Source organism: Myotis nattereri (genome assembly GCF_964212035.1).
Source record: "Myotis nattereri genome assembly, chromosome: 5".
Classification (NCBI taxonomy): domain Eukaryota; kingdom Metazoa; phylum Chordata; class Mammalia; order Chiroptera; family Vespertilionidae; genus Myotis; species Myotis nattereri.
The window spans coordinates 91,220,032-91,236,132 of NC_138080.1; the positions used below are offsets into that span (position 1 = coordinate 91,220,032).

A 16,101-nucleotide genomic window follows, 5' to 3' on the forward strand; every position below is an offset into this window, starting at 1 on the left:
AAATATTGAATCACTTTGGAGATGACTGTTCAGTTAGGAAATGGTGACATCAAGAGACCATGACTCCAATTTTTCAATAGTATGGTTCATTCAATTTAGGAAACATTCGGAGACTAAAAGCTAGAACTTGCCTATGTTAGCATCAGTGAACCCGGGAATTGGGAAGGGCCTTCTTGCACCGCAGGCACAGCAGGTACACCATTTATAAACGGAACTAATTAAATGGCCAACTGAGGTTAGGCATCCCTATCAGAAACAAAATCTTCTGGTTCTTAACATGGTTCTCTTTGAAGCTGTTGTTTGGTTCAGTATATTAGAATGTGAAGTTAACTCACTTTCCATGTATTTACTGAGCATCTACCATTGTAATAGATATAGTTCCAGGGTTCTAGCAAGAGCAAAAATGAACACAAGATACCCCATACCTTTGATACATTTACATTCTGGCAAAGCAGGGATATAAATCACCGAAATACAAAGCAGAGTGAAGAAAAAGATTACAAGACAAAAAGTGACAGAGAATTCAGCTGCCACATCTATCAAATCAAACAAGGTCTCATGGAAGAGGTACAACATTGAGATGGACATTGAAGGATACGAAGGATAGAAACAGATGGAGATTGGCAATAAAGGGGGCAGTCTATAAGCAAATATGTGCAGCTGGGAAAATTGCAATATATTTTTATAAGAAGAACACGAAATACAGTTTCTTGAGATGATATGATGGAAGATGAATCAGGAAAGTAGGTTTTTCCCATATTATACATGGGGAGTGTTATTTACGTAATGCAGGATTGAGTAGCTGAAAATAATGGGTTTGAAACCAGTAGTTACCATTTGACTTGTCTTTTTACCAAGATAGTAGTATTCCACACTTCTATTTATGAAGTTAGACTTTAGATATCCAAGTTTAGATTAAATTGTGAAAATAACTAAGTTTGTGTTTGGTATAGTTTATGTATCTTGTGATCTTCCATCACAGCCTTCTACCTCATCCCATTCTTCTCTAGGTAGAACTTGTATCTGATCAAATTCCTGGTGAGGACTGACTGATAATGACTTGGGCATGGGGATGGTGGGGATAAGTTGTAAGGATCAATCCCATGTTATGAGGCAGACTCTTGTAAAAGTCTTCAGACTCTAAGGCAGCCGTGGGCAAACTATGGCCCGTGGGCCGGATCCGGCCCGTTTGAAATGAATAAAACTAAAAAAAAAAAAAAAAAGACCGTACCCTTTTATGTAATGATGTTTACTTTGAATTTATATTAGTTCACACAAACACTCCATCCATGCTTTTGTTCCAGCCCTCTGGTCCAGTTTAAGAACCCATTGTGGCCCTCGAGTCAAAAAGTTTGCCCACCCCTGCTCTGAGGAATCATATAATGGCAGAATATGAGGCAGTAGGGTAAATAGTTTGCTGTGGAGGAACTCTGGCATGGACCCTTCAAATCATGGGAAGGAAAACGATATCTACATGTCTTCCTTGTGTGGCTGACAGGGACCATTAGTTGTTAGAGTAACCACAGCCTGACTCAGAGTGAGGATGACTCAGGAAAAACCATTTGCAAGAGTGGAAAATACTCAGAGTATAGCTAGTCATGTTCTCTTTGCTAGTCATGTTCTCTTCATCAACTAGCGAAGGGGCTCCAGGCTGTCAGGCGGTTGTGGGTCTTAGATCCAGGTTTAAGTAGCGATTTTCACATTTGTTTAAAAACACACCTAGAAATGGATATATAAGTTCGGAGAGCCATTTTCCTCCCCCTTATCACATAACAAGGCATAAGTGATGGGCTGACCCTTCCATAACTGTGGAGGCAGAGAGGAATGAGAGTTCCTTTTATGTTGTCTGTCCTGTATAGTGCGCTGTGTGGAGGTGAGAGCTGCTGATGGACAGCTGACAGGGGAAGTGGGGGCCCGCCTCTTCAGTCAGCTCCATAAGGTGACATTCCGACAGGAAGATGTTTCGCTGGACAGGTGGCCCTTGTGGGTGATGCTGGGGGTGCCACTGTTTGCAGGAAGGAGAGATCACGCTCTGGAACGCTGCTCGGAAGCGGCGAGAGAGTAGGTTATAGATAATGGGGTTGACAGCTGAGCTCAGATAGAAGAAGACACCTGGAATGCAGGGGTGAAATAGACACACCGAGGAGACATTGAGTGAGAGGCATGCTGGGAAGAAGCATAAATATTGAACAAAGCCTAGAATCCCCATGATTGCCTATTTTGGAAGTGATAATATATACAAGACACTAATTGAGGATACAAAATGCTCTGCCAACTGTGTACATAGGAATCAAACACAAAAAGATTAAAGAGTCTTGGCAAATTTTAGGCCAGCAAGGGATCTCTCTGAGATGTTCTGCAACTTCCTTTGATCCACACTTGTTTAATTAAAGAGCATGTTCCCACGGCATTAATGAGTGATGCTTAACTATCAGAGGAAGAGAGATGATTTTGTCTCATTGGAGTTGTGCTTAAATCTATAATTTGAAACTTGTAAGCAATGGAGGAATGGCAAGTCAGTCAAGGCACTGTCCCTGCTGAGATTCCTTACATGCTTAATATCTCTTCAAAGAAATATTTCCCAGTGCCTCTTCTTATTTAGCTTTTCCCTTCCATGGTTCTTCCCACCTAATTTCCAACCTTATTAAATAACTGCATTTTGCCATTTATTTTCTCCACCAGGTGCCTTGCACACTGCCACTGTCTTGTTGGTATCTGCTCATCCTTTATTACCATATCCTATTTTATTTCCCCAAAGCCCACGAGGTGCCTAAGGTTGAGAATCAGAGGACTTAGTTTCTGACCTTGGCCTTTGCTTATTCTAAGACCTTAGGCAGAATTGGCATTTCAATTTTTTTTTTCTGTAAAATGGGAATTATAATACAGGCCTAACTCACCTCCCTGGATTATTGTGAGGATAACGTTGAGATACTATCCACAGAGGGACTGAGAATGGTTGAGAATATAAAGCAAGTGACAGGTACTGTCATCAACATGTTCATCATTGTCCTCATTTATTTAGTTCAGGACATGGAAAGTGCCATATGCCCTGTGCACAGAATTGGGAATAAAGGAATAGAGAAGGAAAACATTTCTATGGACTATTAATTCATTCAATAAACAAATATTGATTGAACTCTTATTACGTGCCAGGAACTTTGAGGTACGTTCAAAGGTAATGGATTTAGAATTTGTTTTCCAAGGACTTGGAATAGTATTACAGAGGCAAGACCTCTGCCCTACATCAATAATTAATAATAGAACAATACCAAATAATATCTGTCAAGAGCAAAATATGTCATACCAACAGCCATGTTATGGAAATTCACATAATGGCATAAATATAAAGAGTATGATGGTAATGAAAGATTTAATGGGGATGATTGAATTCCAGCCAGACCTTGAAGTGGGTAGCAGAGTTGGTCAAGAGAGGAGACAGTTCTGAAGATAGAAGGCATAGCATGCACAAATATGCAGAGGTAGCAGTTGTTATGCCCTAGCCAGTTTGGCTAAGTGAATAGAGCATCACCTAAGGACTAAAGGGTCCCGGTTTCTGGTCAAGGGCACATGCCTGGGTTGCAGGCTCGATCCTCAGTAGAGGGGCATGCAGGAGGCAGCCAAACAACAATTCTCTTTCACCATTGATGTTTCTATCTCTCTCTCTCTCCCTCTCCCATCCTCTCTGAAATCAATAAAATATATTTTAAAAATATATTGCAGGAATAATGCAGAATGTTCATAATTCTCTAGTCAATCAGTTTGATAAGCATATGGTCAATGATTGGAAGTATTATAACTTGGGGATAAAAAGGCTGGTTAGGGACATTTTCTATAGTGTTTAAGGTTTCACCTGGTTGGTACTGTACGGGAGGGAGAGATTATATCTTAACAAGAAAATGTTATAAATACCATAATTTGGAAGTCTTAAAGTGATCATCTTGATACATTTAGTGAGGGATAGTCAGCTAGTCAAGTTTCATGTGATCTTGTGGTGTTTTTCAGTTTATTTAGTCACCCCATTTTTCTCAGATTATCATGAAAATAAGGGCTGTAAATAATTTTGAGATTTTTGTCTAAAATAATCCTATATAATAAAAGGGTAATATGCAAATAGACTGACCAGCAGAACAACTGAACAACCAATCAAAGCATAATATGCTAATGATATGCTAAGGCTGCTGAACTGCTTCCTATGACATGCACTGACCACCAGGGTACAGACAGCCAACCTGTTGACCAGTTGCTATGATGTGCACTGACCACCAGGAGGCAGATGCTCTGATCAGTAGGTTACCTTGCTGCTGGGGTCCGGCTGATTGGGACTGAGTGAGATGGGCCAGACACACTCTGGAGCCCTCCTGCGGTCCCTCCCCAGCCCGATCGTGCACCAGTGGGGTCCCTCAGCCTGGCCTGTACCCTCTCGCAATCCGGGACCCCTTGGGGGATGTCAGAGAGCTGGTTTCAGCCTGATGCCACAGGCCACTCCCCTTGGGAGGGCACCAGACAGAGGGCTCATGGCTGGTGAGCGCTGCTGTGGCAGGGCAAGCCTCTCCCTATCAGGACTGATTAGGCACAAGCCCACAGCAGGCACAGTGGGGCCAGGATGAGAAGGTAGGAGCTGCAGACAGCATTGGACTGCAGGTTTCCCAATCCCTGCAGGCCACCCAGAAGGACCCCACCTGTGTACAAATTCGTGCACCAGGCCTCTAGTAGTTTAACATAACAGAAAGTTCTAATGTCCAAGTATAAGCTGTTCACAAGGCCTGCTGAAAAGAAAAAGGAAGTGTAGAAAATAAATAATATACATGATATTTATATAGATATGTTTTCTATTGTTTCAGCTCTGTGCACATCTGGAGCTTAATTTGCACAAATTGATCTTATCTTGCCCCTGTGAATCAGCTGGTAACTAGCAGAAGCTCAGGGACAGAAGTGATCTGAACCCAAGACTCACAGACACACTGACTGAGGAAGGGGAACCTACATGGCCATTCTCTGCTCTATTTTGGGCTCAAGAACTCTGAACTTGAAGTTAGATGATTTTGCCACAACCCTGCTTTTACTATTTGTCAGAAGTTTGCCTTTGGGCAAGCCATTTATTTTCTTGTGGAATTGTTTCTTCAACAGAAAATGGTGATGATAATATGTGGTGATTATAGAAAAATACATATATAGCATTTTACAGTTTAAAAATTCTTAGTAGCTAATATTTTATTTGCTTCTTACCATCAGTACATACTTGTAGAGGGAAGGTGTCATTGCCATTTTATAGTTGAAGAAACTGGCATAAAGGAAGCCATGTTCTTCAGAAAATTAATGGTGGGAGTGAGATGCAAATCCAGGTCCTCTGACTTAGCGACCTTTCCACCCCTATTTCCACCACACTCTCTAGTATCTTCAACAGGCAGCATTAAAGTAGCCTAAAGGCAGACCTTGATGCACCATGAATGTAGTAATACCCTTTGGCTGGCTTTCATGAGGATCTAACACTTGCTAAAAAACAATACAAGATTTCAGGGACATGGATGTTTAATAAATAAGAACCAATTCAATCATGTGGCCATTGGAAAGAAAATCAAGGCAATCACTCCTTAGACCATTTTTCTGCTGCAGTCATCGTGCTTAGAGTTGAGGTCTTCCATAAAGTAGCATCTAAAATAGTGATCAGGCATATTACTTTTGGACCAATAACATACCTAGTTGATATTTAAATAAATTAAAAAATCAAATGTCTTCCTTATAGTACAGCAGGCCCCCGTGATAAATCAGTATATCCAGACAGAACCTATTGCTCTCAGCAAAATAAAGCAGCTGCAATTACCCAGATGCTTGTGATGCAGCCAAAGGAGCTAAGATTTTACCTGACACCACGTGGATGAGATTGAACACAGCAGCCAGGGGTTCAGTCCACTCCTCCACAAAGCTGAAGAAGAGCCGCTCAGTGTGGAATGGGGTCCAACAGATAGCAAACACTAAGACCAAGACAACTGAAAAAGGATGAATGGGAGAACAAAAGGCAGTCAAAGCGAGGATAGGTATCCAATGGCCACCAAGTCCATCCATTCCTTCCAGCGTTTTCCCTTCCATCTTGGTCATCATTATTACAGACTGACTAGATCACGAAGAGTCTCTACATAAAACATTTAAACATAAGAACGAATTATATAGGACTTAGGATCAGTTTTCTATATGATTGTACAAGATTTCTTGTATAATGTAAGTCTCCTCTAGAACATTTTAAATAGTATCAAATTTATTCCAAAAACATTCTATTGTGGAAAGTAAATTATGTTGCAAGTAGACTGTTGGAACCACATAAATTGGCTATATATACAAATAAAATGGTTGGGTTCAACAAATTGATCGTAGATTAATAAGACTATTATTGACTGTTGTATGAATTTATTTGTTACTCTAGAAAGAATTAAAAGCTGCTCTGAATCTAATCATTTAAAATTCTGTAAGGGATGAGAGAGGAGAGAGAGAAAGAGAACAATCATAAGTATAATAATCCTTTACAAGCATCTGTTGATTGGGATAGGGGATGTGTCTATTATATTAGATGTTCCTAGACCACAGAATTGCTTCTAGTTTCTTTTTATTTGTTTTTACTTTTTATTTTGAAATAATTATAGATTCACAAGAAATTGCACTTTCTAGTTTCTTATTTTTAGCTCCCAAAACAGCAATTGGTGCTGCTGCTGTTACTCTATGGGGCATTTAATCTCCACACATATAAATGTATATTTTTTCTTCTTCTGAAGTTATGAAATATTTTCCTTTTCCAAAACATGATGCTTGAGATTTGCCTCAAAATAATCTTGTAGGGGCAAGAGAGAGACTGATATAGATGGAACAAGATTAGTTATGAGTTGATAATGTTTGAGGTTGGGTAATGGGTACATGGGTTCTCTGTACTTGTGAGCACATTTGAGGTTTCTGTAGTCAATAGTACATATATTTCCTTTGGCATTAAACATATTCGGAGTTAAGTTGTTTACCTGTGTGGTGTGGTTTCAGGAGTATCTGGAAGTTTCTTCTGACTTTTACCCTCCAAGAAAAAGTCCCCAATCTGCTCACTACTGCCTACAATTTCCCGTAATTAAAATTTTAATTGCTTTAAAAATGAATCCTTCATACTAAAGGCAAATGCTTTGCAGCATATTTTATCACTGTGACTAACGTGAATGCACTTGAAGTCTTTTTGTGAGAGTAGATTATGATCAAGGAGAAAGGGGAGCGATAATAAAGACATGATATTTCTTAACAGGGAAAGTCAAGTGCCAACAGGGACTAAAACATTTTCAAGAAGATGAGTCTTAGAGTTGAAATGACAAACTTTGGTGACTTGCACAGGTTTTTTTTTTTTTGTTGTTGTTGTTCATAAATGCCATATAGTTATGGTGAGTGTTTCATGTACATATTAGCCTGGAGGATTTGTTTCTTCCAAACCTTAGGTTTTGACTTGGAAAGTATATCATAAACCTCCTTTCTCCCATTACTATCTCCTATAGGGTAGCACTGGATCAAATATTTTTATCAAATGCTTTTGGGAGAGTGTGGATCAGTGCCTGATTATGTATTTTTAAACGTATTATTTATATAAAATCATGCAATGTCATAGGTGGAATGACCACGTAGGGGTACTCTTGGGCAGCTGTTCTTAATCTGGAGGTAAAGTATTTCATGGAATCCAAGAATGGGTAGCAGGGGTTTCATGATCGCCTGAAATGAGTTATAAAATGTTTGTGTATGTGATTTGTACATTTTCTAAGTGGCGCACTCACAGTTTTCTTTACATTTTAAAACAAATCAATCCATAAAAAATAAGTTTAAAAGCACCTGCTTATTTTAGAGGGAGAAAGAGATGCTCAAAAGCTCGCAGAGTGGATGTGATTTGCCAAAAAGCACACAGTGTATTACAGTGAATGCAATTTAGTGTGTTGTTTTGAGTGTTAAAAATGGAAATAGGAATCAAAGAGGTCCTAGAAACTTGAGTAAGCCATGGAAGACCAGACCATGATAATACATTTCAGGAGAATTTTGATCCTGATACTCAGAAGCACTTTCTCAGCACCAAATGCAACTCTTTTCCTTTTATAAACACAAACAAACAAACAAAAACAGTGGAGGACTTACATAGCATTTTGGTGACTGATTTTCTGTAGGGTCTTTGAATATTTGCAGTTATTTTGTCTGCCTCAAGGGTTTGGTCTTTCTTTAGCTGCAAGGGAAGTGGAAAGAAATGTTAAGAAAGAAAACATTTTCCCTTCTGTTTGGATCTGAGAAGTGTAACTCTAACACACATTCTCAGACCAAAAATTGGGAATTAAAATAAATATAAGAATTTGTCGAAGTTTAACAATAAGTTGGAGGTGGAGTTGGACCTAGATCATCTAACTCAATTGGACAGGTGGATGTGGCCAAGTTGCAGTACAACCATTTACCATCTGCTATTCTATAGAACCCTTGTTATATATGGCATGTTAATAGGCATTCTATGAAAAATGTAAAATTATAAAGTAAAAAAAAAAAAGTTTGATAGGCTTTTCCATTCATCTATATAATAAAAGCCTAAGTGACCATTACAGCGAAACGGCCGGTTGCTATGATGCGCACTGACCACCAGGGGGCAGACGCTCAATGCAGGAGCTGCCCCCTGGTGGTCACTGCACTCCCACAGGGGGAGCACCACTCAGTCAGAAGCCGGGCTCAAGGCTGGTGAGCACAGTAGCAGTGGCGGGAGCCTCATCCACTTCCACGGTAGCTCTAAGGAGCAGCGAGCAGGCAGGCAGGCGGGTGGTAAAAAGCCAGGGGTCCCGGACTGTGAGAGGGATGTTCGACTGCCTGCTTAGGCCCATTCCCTGCGGACATCCCTCGAAGTGTCCTGGACTGCAGAGGGCGCAGGCCGGGCTGAAGGACCCCCTCCCTCTCCAGTGCATGAATTTCATGCACTGGGCCTCTAGTTCATTCAGTAATTATTATACATCTATTAGAATGTAATCCCTCTGCTATGTGGGAATAGGCAGTAGAAAGCCAAAACAGGTATTATTTCTGTTTTATGAAGTCTATAGTCTCCATTGTAGGTCTTCTCAGAGCCTTTAATATGCTAATGGGCATTATGAATCTTCATAAAGCATAATATGAAGATTTATTATTTCCTCCAAATTGATCCAATAATATGAATTGGATTCAAATTAAATATTTCCTCCAAATTGATCCAATAATATGAATTGATCCCTTCCCCCATGCCCACCTTCCACACCCTACATCTCTCACCCAAGCCTCAAGGGAGATAATGCTTCTCTGACTAAACAATACCTTCCCCAAACTCCTTTTAGTGGAATACCTAGTACCATCTTGAAAAGCACAATTTGGGAAATATTTACTAATATTACTAACAAGGGTATATATGTTTCTGAGTTTAGAAATTATAAATACTCATCCTTTTGGGGAGAGGTGGTGATTCTTTAAGTAGCATCTGAACATTTCTTTTAAAAAATATGTTTTTATTGGGTTTTAGAGAGAGAGGAAAGAAGAGGGAGAGAGACAGACATCCATTGGCTGCCTCTTGCTCATCCCCTATTGGGGATTGAGCCTGCAACACGGCACATGCCCTGACTGGGAATCAAATTGGCACCCTCTTGGTGCATGGTTTGATGCTCAACCAACTGAGCAATGTCTACAATCTGAACAAATTTTTTTAAATTTAAAAAAGTCAATTCAACTCTGGTTGGCATGGGTGAATTCTGTTGCAATCCATAATGCATGCTCCTCAACTCAAGCATTAATGCTGTATGCAGGAGATACAAGGAGTTTGTGAGAGCTTCAGCAGAACCTCCTCCCAGACAGGAGGAACTTGCCCTGGGGTTGGGTATTTTCCATCTCCATCATGTTTGATGTTTGGAGAGCAGCTCAGTGGAGACTTGTGTCCTGGAAGGAAGCTGCACTGACTACTCAGTTTGGAGCATACATTTGGCTCTCCTCCTTCTTCCTCCATCCTGGGATTTCATGAACCTATAGTTTCCTGTCTCCTGAAGGCAGTTGGTCCCAGAGTCTATCATAACTTAAGATTTGTTAAAGGAATCAATAACAATCATCCTCAGAGTTGCTTAAGTCTCTTTAAAATCTTTTAGATCAAAATAGCCCTTTGAGATAAGGTTTCCAAGTCTCTTGTTTTGAAGGTAGAGAAGCTAAAGTGCAGCAAGGAGGGGAATAATTCAACTTCATTCATGCATTCATTCATTCATCTTACAGTCAAGTTGGAAAGATAACAAGGGATATCCAAGTATAGAATTTTAAATTGGAATAAATCTAAGGAAGAGAAATCACCAGGAACCATGAGCACCTATACAAGGTCCAGGTGTAACTAGGGAATCAGGGAGAGCTTTCCTGAGGAAGTGTGAGTGAAGTATGATTTAAAGTTAGAAAATTAGAAAAGTAAAAGGAATTGTAGTGGTAGATGGCAGGAACATTTCAGGCAAAGATAGAGCAAGTATAGCATGTGCAAGGCCTTGAGCCCAATGACACAGACTAGGTCGTACCTCCTGACTTCAGTCTAGAGATCTTTAAACTCCTCTAGGAGTGACTTTCTAAGCAGGGAATTCCTTCATCCTTCCTGAGAACAGGAGGCTGGAAGTTGTATTACATTCACAAAGCAAATTTGGGTGGTTTCTAAGCTGTTGTCTGAGCTGTCATTTAACTCCTGATACAGGACAGCTGAAGTCTCATGACAACAAAACAAAATGAAGCTCCATGTAACTGGTTGGGGTGGGGAAATGTATGTGTTTCCTACTCAAATTAAATATTTCCTCCAAATTGATCGAAGTTAAGTGATTGCTTGGTGTTGGATGAGATGGTATTGATCAGTTTGGGGTGGATATTTCTCATAGGACTCACGGTATTTGGAATCATGCCGAAGTCCTTCCCCCCAAGTGAAATGCACGGAGCATTCTAAAGACATGATTGTGAGGTACTCTGGGAAAACATATGTCTCTGGGAATATAGGGGCCAGCCCTTCAGGAGGAGACTAGCAAACTTCTCTGCCTGATTAGATTTGCTTCTATGTCTAGACATCTGTGTACTTAGAATTTATTCTCCCTATTTAAACCTTGCCATTCACCTTAGGCCCAGTGGGTATTCACCAATGATATGAGAATATATTAATTGTCACGGCATACATGGTGTCCGAACCAAATTGAGGCATATGATGTAAATGTGATGTCAGCTTTGTTTTTCAATTTATAACTCACATTGCTCCTACTCACACATTTTTTCCTTCTTGTTTTTTTAAAGGAATCACAGACTGTTAGAGCTATAAGGAGCCTTAAATATAATCTGATGTGACCTTTTCAGTTTATAAATGTGAAAAGTAATTCCAGAAGTCGTGTGGCTTGCCTAAAGGCACAGTGGACGTGAGCTTCAGACCTGAGAGTCTAAATAGCCTCACGATTGTTTCCTACACAAGCCACCTCCTTAAATGGGTATAAAACTGTCACAAGCAGATGTCATCTCTATGAATTTGGATGCAGAGTATACTAGGAGAGGAACAACATAGACTTACTTCTACCCTCATCAAAAAACAGTTTCTCTCAGCTTATTTAGACTCAGAAAAAAAGAAAAAAAAAGGGAAGAAATTGATTTACCATTATGTGCACAGAAAAGGAACCTCTAAGCATAAGATATGTTGCACAAGCAGGGATAATTTTCTATTAATCCCAGCAATCTCTTATTCACACTGCCTTCTACTTTATTTTATGTGCTCTGTTTACCTCCCTACCCCCAAATCTCCACTGTCTCAAGAGAAGGCCAAGTTGATCTGGCTTAGGACATATTTTTGCATTTTAACCTGATATTTCAAACAGAATCAAAGCAATCACAGGACAGTGTCTGTAAAACTGTAGAGTGGGGCAAAAGTAGGTTTACAGTTGTTTATCTGGAAAATAATATGATGATTAATAAATAATGATGATAATAACAATACAAGAATAAACTCTGTGTTATGTGTACTCACAATTATAAACCTACTTTTGCCCCACTCTGTATTTGTCTTGGAGTATAAATAGGCGGGAACAGTTTATGTTATACTTTGACCAAGTTGGTGCAAAGGCAGATTTCAATGCAGGCCATAGATCTGGGCAGAAAATAAAACAGCAGGCTGTGAAACCGGCTCTCCAGGGGTGACCACCTGTGCTATTTAATGAGGCTCCACCTCAGACACACTGAATCAGAATTTCCCCAGGGGAGGGCCTTGCATATTGCTACCCATAGTAAGGTTTCTAGGTAATTTGTAGAAACACCTAGGTTTGAGAACCACAGGCATAGAGGGAAGAATAATAAAGTTGATTTAGAGGAAATAATTTATAGTTTGGGGTACTATTTGTCCAACTGAGGTAAGCCCTTTAACTTCTGGGTTTCCCCTCTGAGCTCATTCTGTTTTACTCTATGCTCCCTTCCAATTCTGAATTTCTCCAATTCTAAGTTCCTCTTACAAAACTTTGAGTCAGCGAGGAAAAAAAGATGCTGCCCTGAGCCAGCCAGCCTAGCTGGGATACTCACTCTGAGCCCCATGAGGTAGTAGAGGACACTGATGACAGTCATGGGGAGGATGTAGAAGAGGAAGGAGGTGGCCTGGATAATGAAATTATAGATCCACATGGGCTTGATGACCGCGCAGGTGGCAGAGCCCGGGACCAAAGACCCGTTGGGGAAGTAGTGGAGCTTGATGCCATGGAGGCTGGTGTTGGGCAGAGAGAAGAGAACGGAGAAGACCCAGATGATGCCCAGGACCCTGAGGGCCCTCCTCCGGGTGCACTCCAGCTTGGCGCGGAAAGGGTGGAGGATGGCCACGTAGCGCTCCACGCTGACCGTGGTGACGCTGAGGATGGAGGCGAAGCACACAGTCTCAAAGAGGGCCGTCTTGAAGTAGCAGCCCACGGGCCCAAACAGGAAGGGGTAGTTCCGCCACATCTCATAGACTTCCAGGGGCATCCCGAGGAGCAGGACCAGGAGGTCCGAGATAGCCAAGCTGAAGAGGTAGTAGTTGGTGGGTGTCTTCATAGTCTGGTGCCGGAGAATCACCAGGCACACCAGGAGATTGCCAGCGACCCCAACCACAAAAATCAGGGTGTACACCACCGTCACCGGGAGGAAGAGGTGGCTGCGCCGAGGCCCACAGACAAAGGTCAGGTAGTCCTCTGTGCTGTTCAGGTAGTTCTTGAATGGATCTTCCAGTTCCTGCTGGGGGATCCGGGAGACATTCTCATATTTTTCCATCATTGACATTGAAATCCAAGGCCCAAGCTTCCTCTGGAAAGAGCCTCTGTCCCAAGATGAGACAGAAAGGAAAGAGAAAACCGACAGGGAAACACAGCCCCAGTGCAGGAAGCAGAGAGGGTGAGTGCTTCTGCCAGGATCTCTTTTGAAGAGCCCCCGAGAGACAGAAGCCCCGCCCCTCCTTAGGCTGTGGGCCAATGAGTGTGTGTCAGGCAGATTAGAGGACAGCTGGGTTGGGCTTGCTGGCTTTGCTTGCAGGGAGCTGGTGAGGAGGGGGGGAGACATTTCTCTGAATTGGAAGGAGCTGACAAAACAGAGCTGACACAGACGGTGGCACTGACTTAAGGTGTGCGCACTCTGAGCAGTGCATTTGGTAAAGTTGTGGGACTCTGGGTGGAAATACAAATTAAGATTGTAGGGTCATGGGCAGAAGAGTATAAATCTCCATTGATCCTTGTCACCTGTACAGCATGACAAAAATGGGAGATCAATAGATTTCTCAAGTTATCTTGTTCCTTTGGAAATTCAGGACTCCCTGGGGAAAGCATGATCAATGTGCCTTTTTGGTTTTGATTGCATCCACAATAGAATGAAAAGCCGAAAAGAACACTTGCCTGTCATCTAGCCCTGCCTGCTGTCTGACACTTTACTCTCCTTTGGCAGTGCATTTTGCAAAGGGCAGTGAAGTTTAGAATCAGGCACACCCATAGAAATCCTGTGAGACTTGGCAAAAGTTACTCAAACCCTTGCAGCCTCATTTTCTTATCTGTAAATTGGAGGGTCATTCATTCAATTTTATTCAACACATACTTCCTGAAGATTCATCATATACTGAGCTTTGTAGAAACATCAGTGAACAAGCAATACAAGTCTCTCTCACATGGATGTTCCTCTCAGTATCTCTCTCTCTCTTTATCTCTCTCTCTCTCTTTGTCCTTTCTCTCTCTCTCCCTCCCTCTCTCCCTCCTTTCTCTAAAAAATCAATGGAGCCTGGTCAGTGTGGCTCAATGGTTGGGCATAGACCTATTAACTAGGAGGTTATGGTTTGATTCCTGGTCAGGGCACATGCCCAGGTTATAGGCTCCATCCCCAGGAGGGGATGTGCAAGAGGCAGCCCATTAGTGATTCTCATCATTGATGTTTCTATCTCTCTCTGAAATCAATAAAAGTATGTTTTAAATGACTCTTTTAAAAAAAGGAATATAAGAATGGCAACACTTTTTAGTGAGATATGTGCCCTTCCTTACTTCTCCCTCAGGCTCTCCAGCTGTGGTTTGTCTTTGATTATTTCAATAAAGAGTCTAGGCCAGAGAAGAAAATCGGGAGTAGAGAGTTGGGTAGTAGTGGATGGAAGTCCTAAACTCAGCAGTCAGAAAACCTGAATATAAATCCCAGGCCTACCATCAAGGGGATTATGTTTGGTCTAACGTGTCCTTGAGCAAGTTGTTTTATATGTAGGTACGTCAGTGTCCTAATGCATGAAAGTATGGGTTGTGAGCTCCAATGATACTTGGGGAAGATACTTTGTAGCTTCCAAGAGATTTTTGCAATTTCTTGCTTAAATGGTCAGTCTTCCCACTAAAGACTTACGATGTCTTATTCACTATTCTACATCCCTGGCTAGCATACTGCTGCCACATAAAGAGCATAAAGAGAACTCAATCAAGTTTGGATAGATGGATGGATACACACATGAAGGAAAGGAGGAGGAAGAAAGAAAGGCAAGGACAGCAGGCTGGCTGCTTTTGTGACATTAGAGTCTTATTTGTGATCATCAGGTTTCCTACCATCTCTTTCTGGTCTTCTGTTTCTTTCATAGGTTTTGGGTTTTAGTGATGATACTACACTGGTGACCAGTATAGTAAAAACAACTGGGGCTCTGTGGTCAGGCAGACCTGGGTTTAATTTTGCTGCTTGAAACTATATGACCTTGGGCTAGGTACATACCATATCTAAGCATAAATTTTCTCCTCATAAAAATGGGATTCGCAATTCTTAATTTAGGATTGTTCTGAGGATTACATGCAAAATAGTTTAGCATGGGGTTTGGCATACAGTAAGCATTCAATAAATGCTATTTTCCTGCACTAGCAGTTCAAGGAAATTGATCTACTGATGCAAAGATTTGATAGATGGCTGGTATAGTAGTACATGGTAGGCATTCAATAAGTGGTTTGAAGTAGAATGCATAAATATAGTATTGATTTTTGTCTTCACTCACATTTTAGTTAAAGGTGATTATAATTCTGTAGTTATTTTTATATGATTAAATTTTAGTTTATTATCTTTTATTTTAAAATGTTAATTGTATAACTTCTGCCTTTTTAAAAAATTTATCCTTATTGTTGAAAGTATTACAGGTTGACACAAAAGGTGTCTCCTTTGTTTTTGTTTTTCCCATTAACCCCCTCCTCCTGCACCAGCCCCTCCCAAGCCTTCACCACACTATTGTCTGTGTCCATGGACTATGCATATACACAAACATATAAATTCTCTGATTAATCTTTTTCTCCCCAACCTTCCACCCCCATCTTCCCTCTGAAATCAACAGTCTGTTCCATGGTTCTATGTCTCTGGATCTATTTTGTTCATCAGTATAGATTATTCATTAGATTCCACATGAGTGAGATCACGTGATACTTATTTTTCTCTTACTGCTTATTTCTTTTAGCATAATACTCTCCAGGTCCAGCTATGCTTATTACAAATAGTAAGAGTTACTTCTTTTTTACCTCCATGTAGTATTCCATTGTGTAAATGTACCACCATTTGTTTGTTTGTTTGTACCACCAATTTTTTTTTTATTTTTTATTCATCATCTGCTGA

At 40.8% G+C, this 16,101-nt stretch overlaps 1 protein-coding gene across 1 annotated transcript; it reads right to left on the reverse strand.

Annotated features, from left to right (window-relative positions):
• Window positions 1–1,837: 1,837 nt before the first annotated feature.
• Window positions 1,838–13,284, reverse strand: NMUR2 (neuromedin U receptor 2; the record flags this gene model as incomplete). Its single annotated transcript, XM_081091107.1, has 4 exons — window positions 1,838–2,112; window positions 5,862–5,987; window positions 8,140–8,224; window positions 12,559–13,284. 4 exons carry the CDS (start codon window positions 13,282–13,284, stop codon window positions 1,838–1,840), a joined length of 1,212 nt encoding a protein of 403 aa, XP_080947233.1.
• Window positions 13,285–16,101: the final 2,817 nt, after the last annotated feature.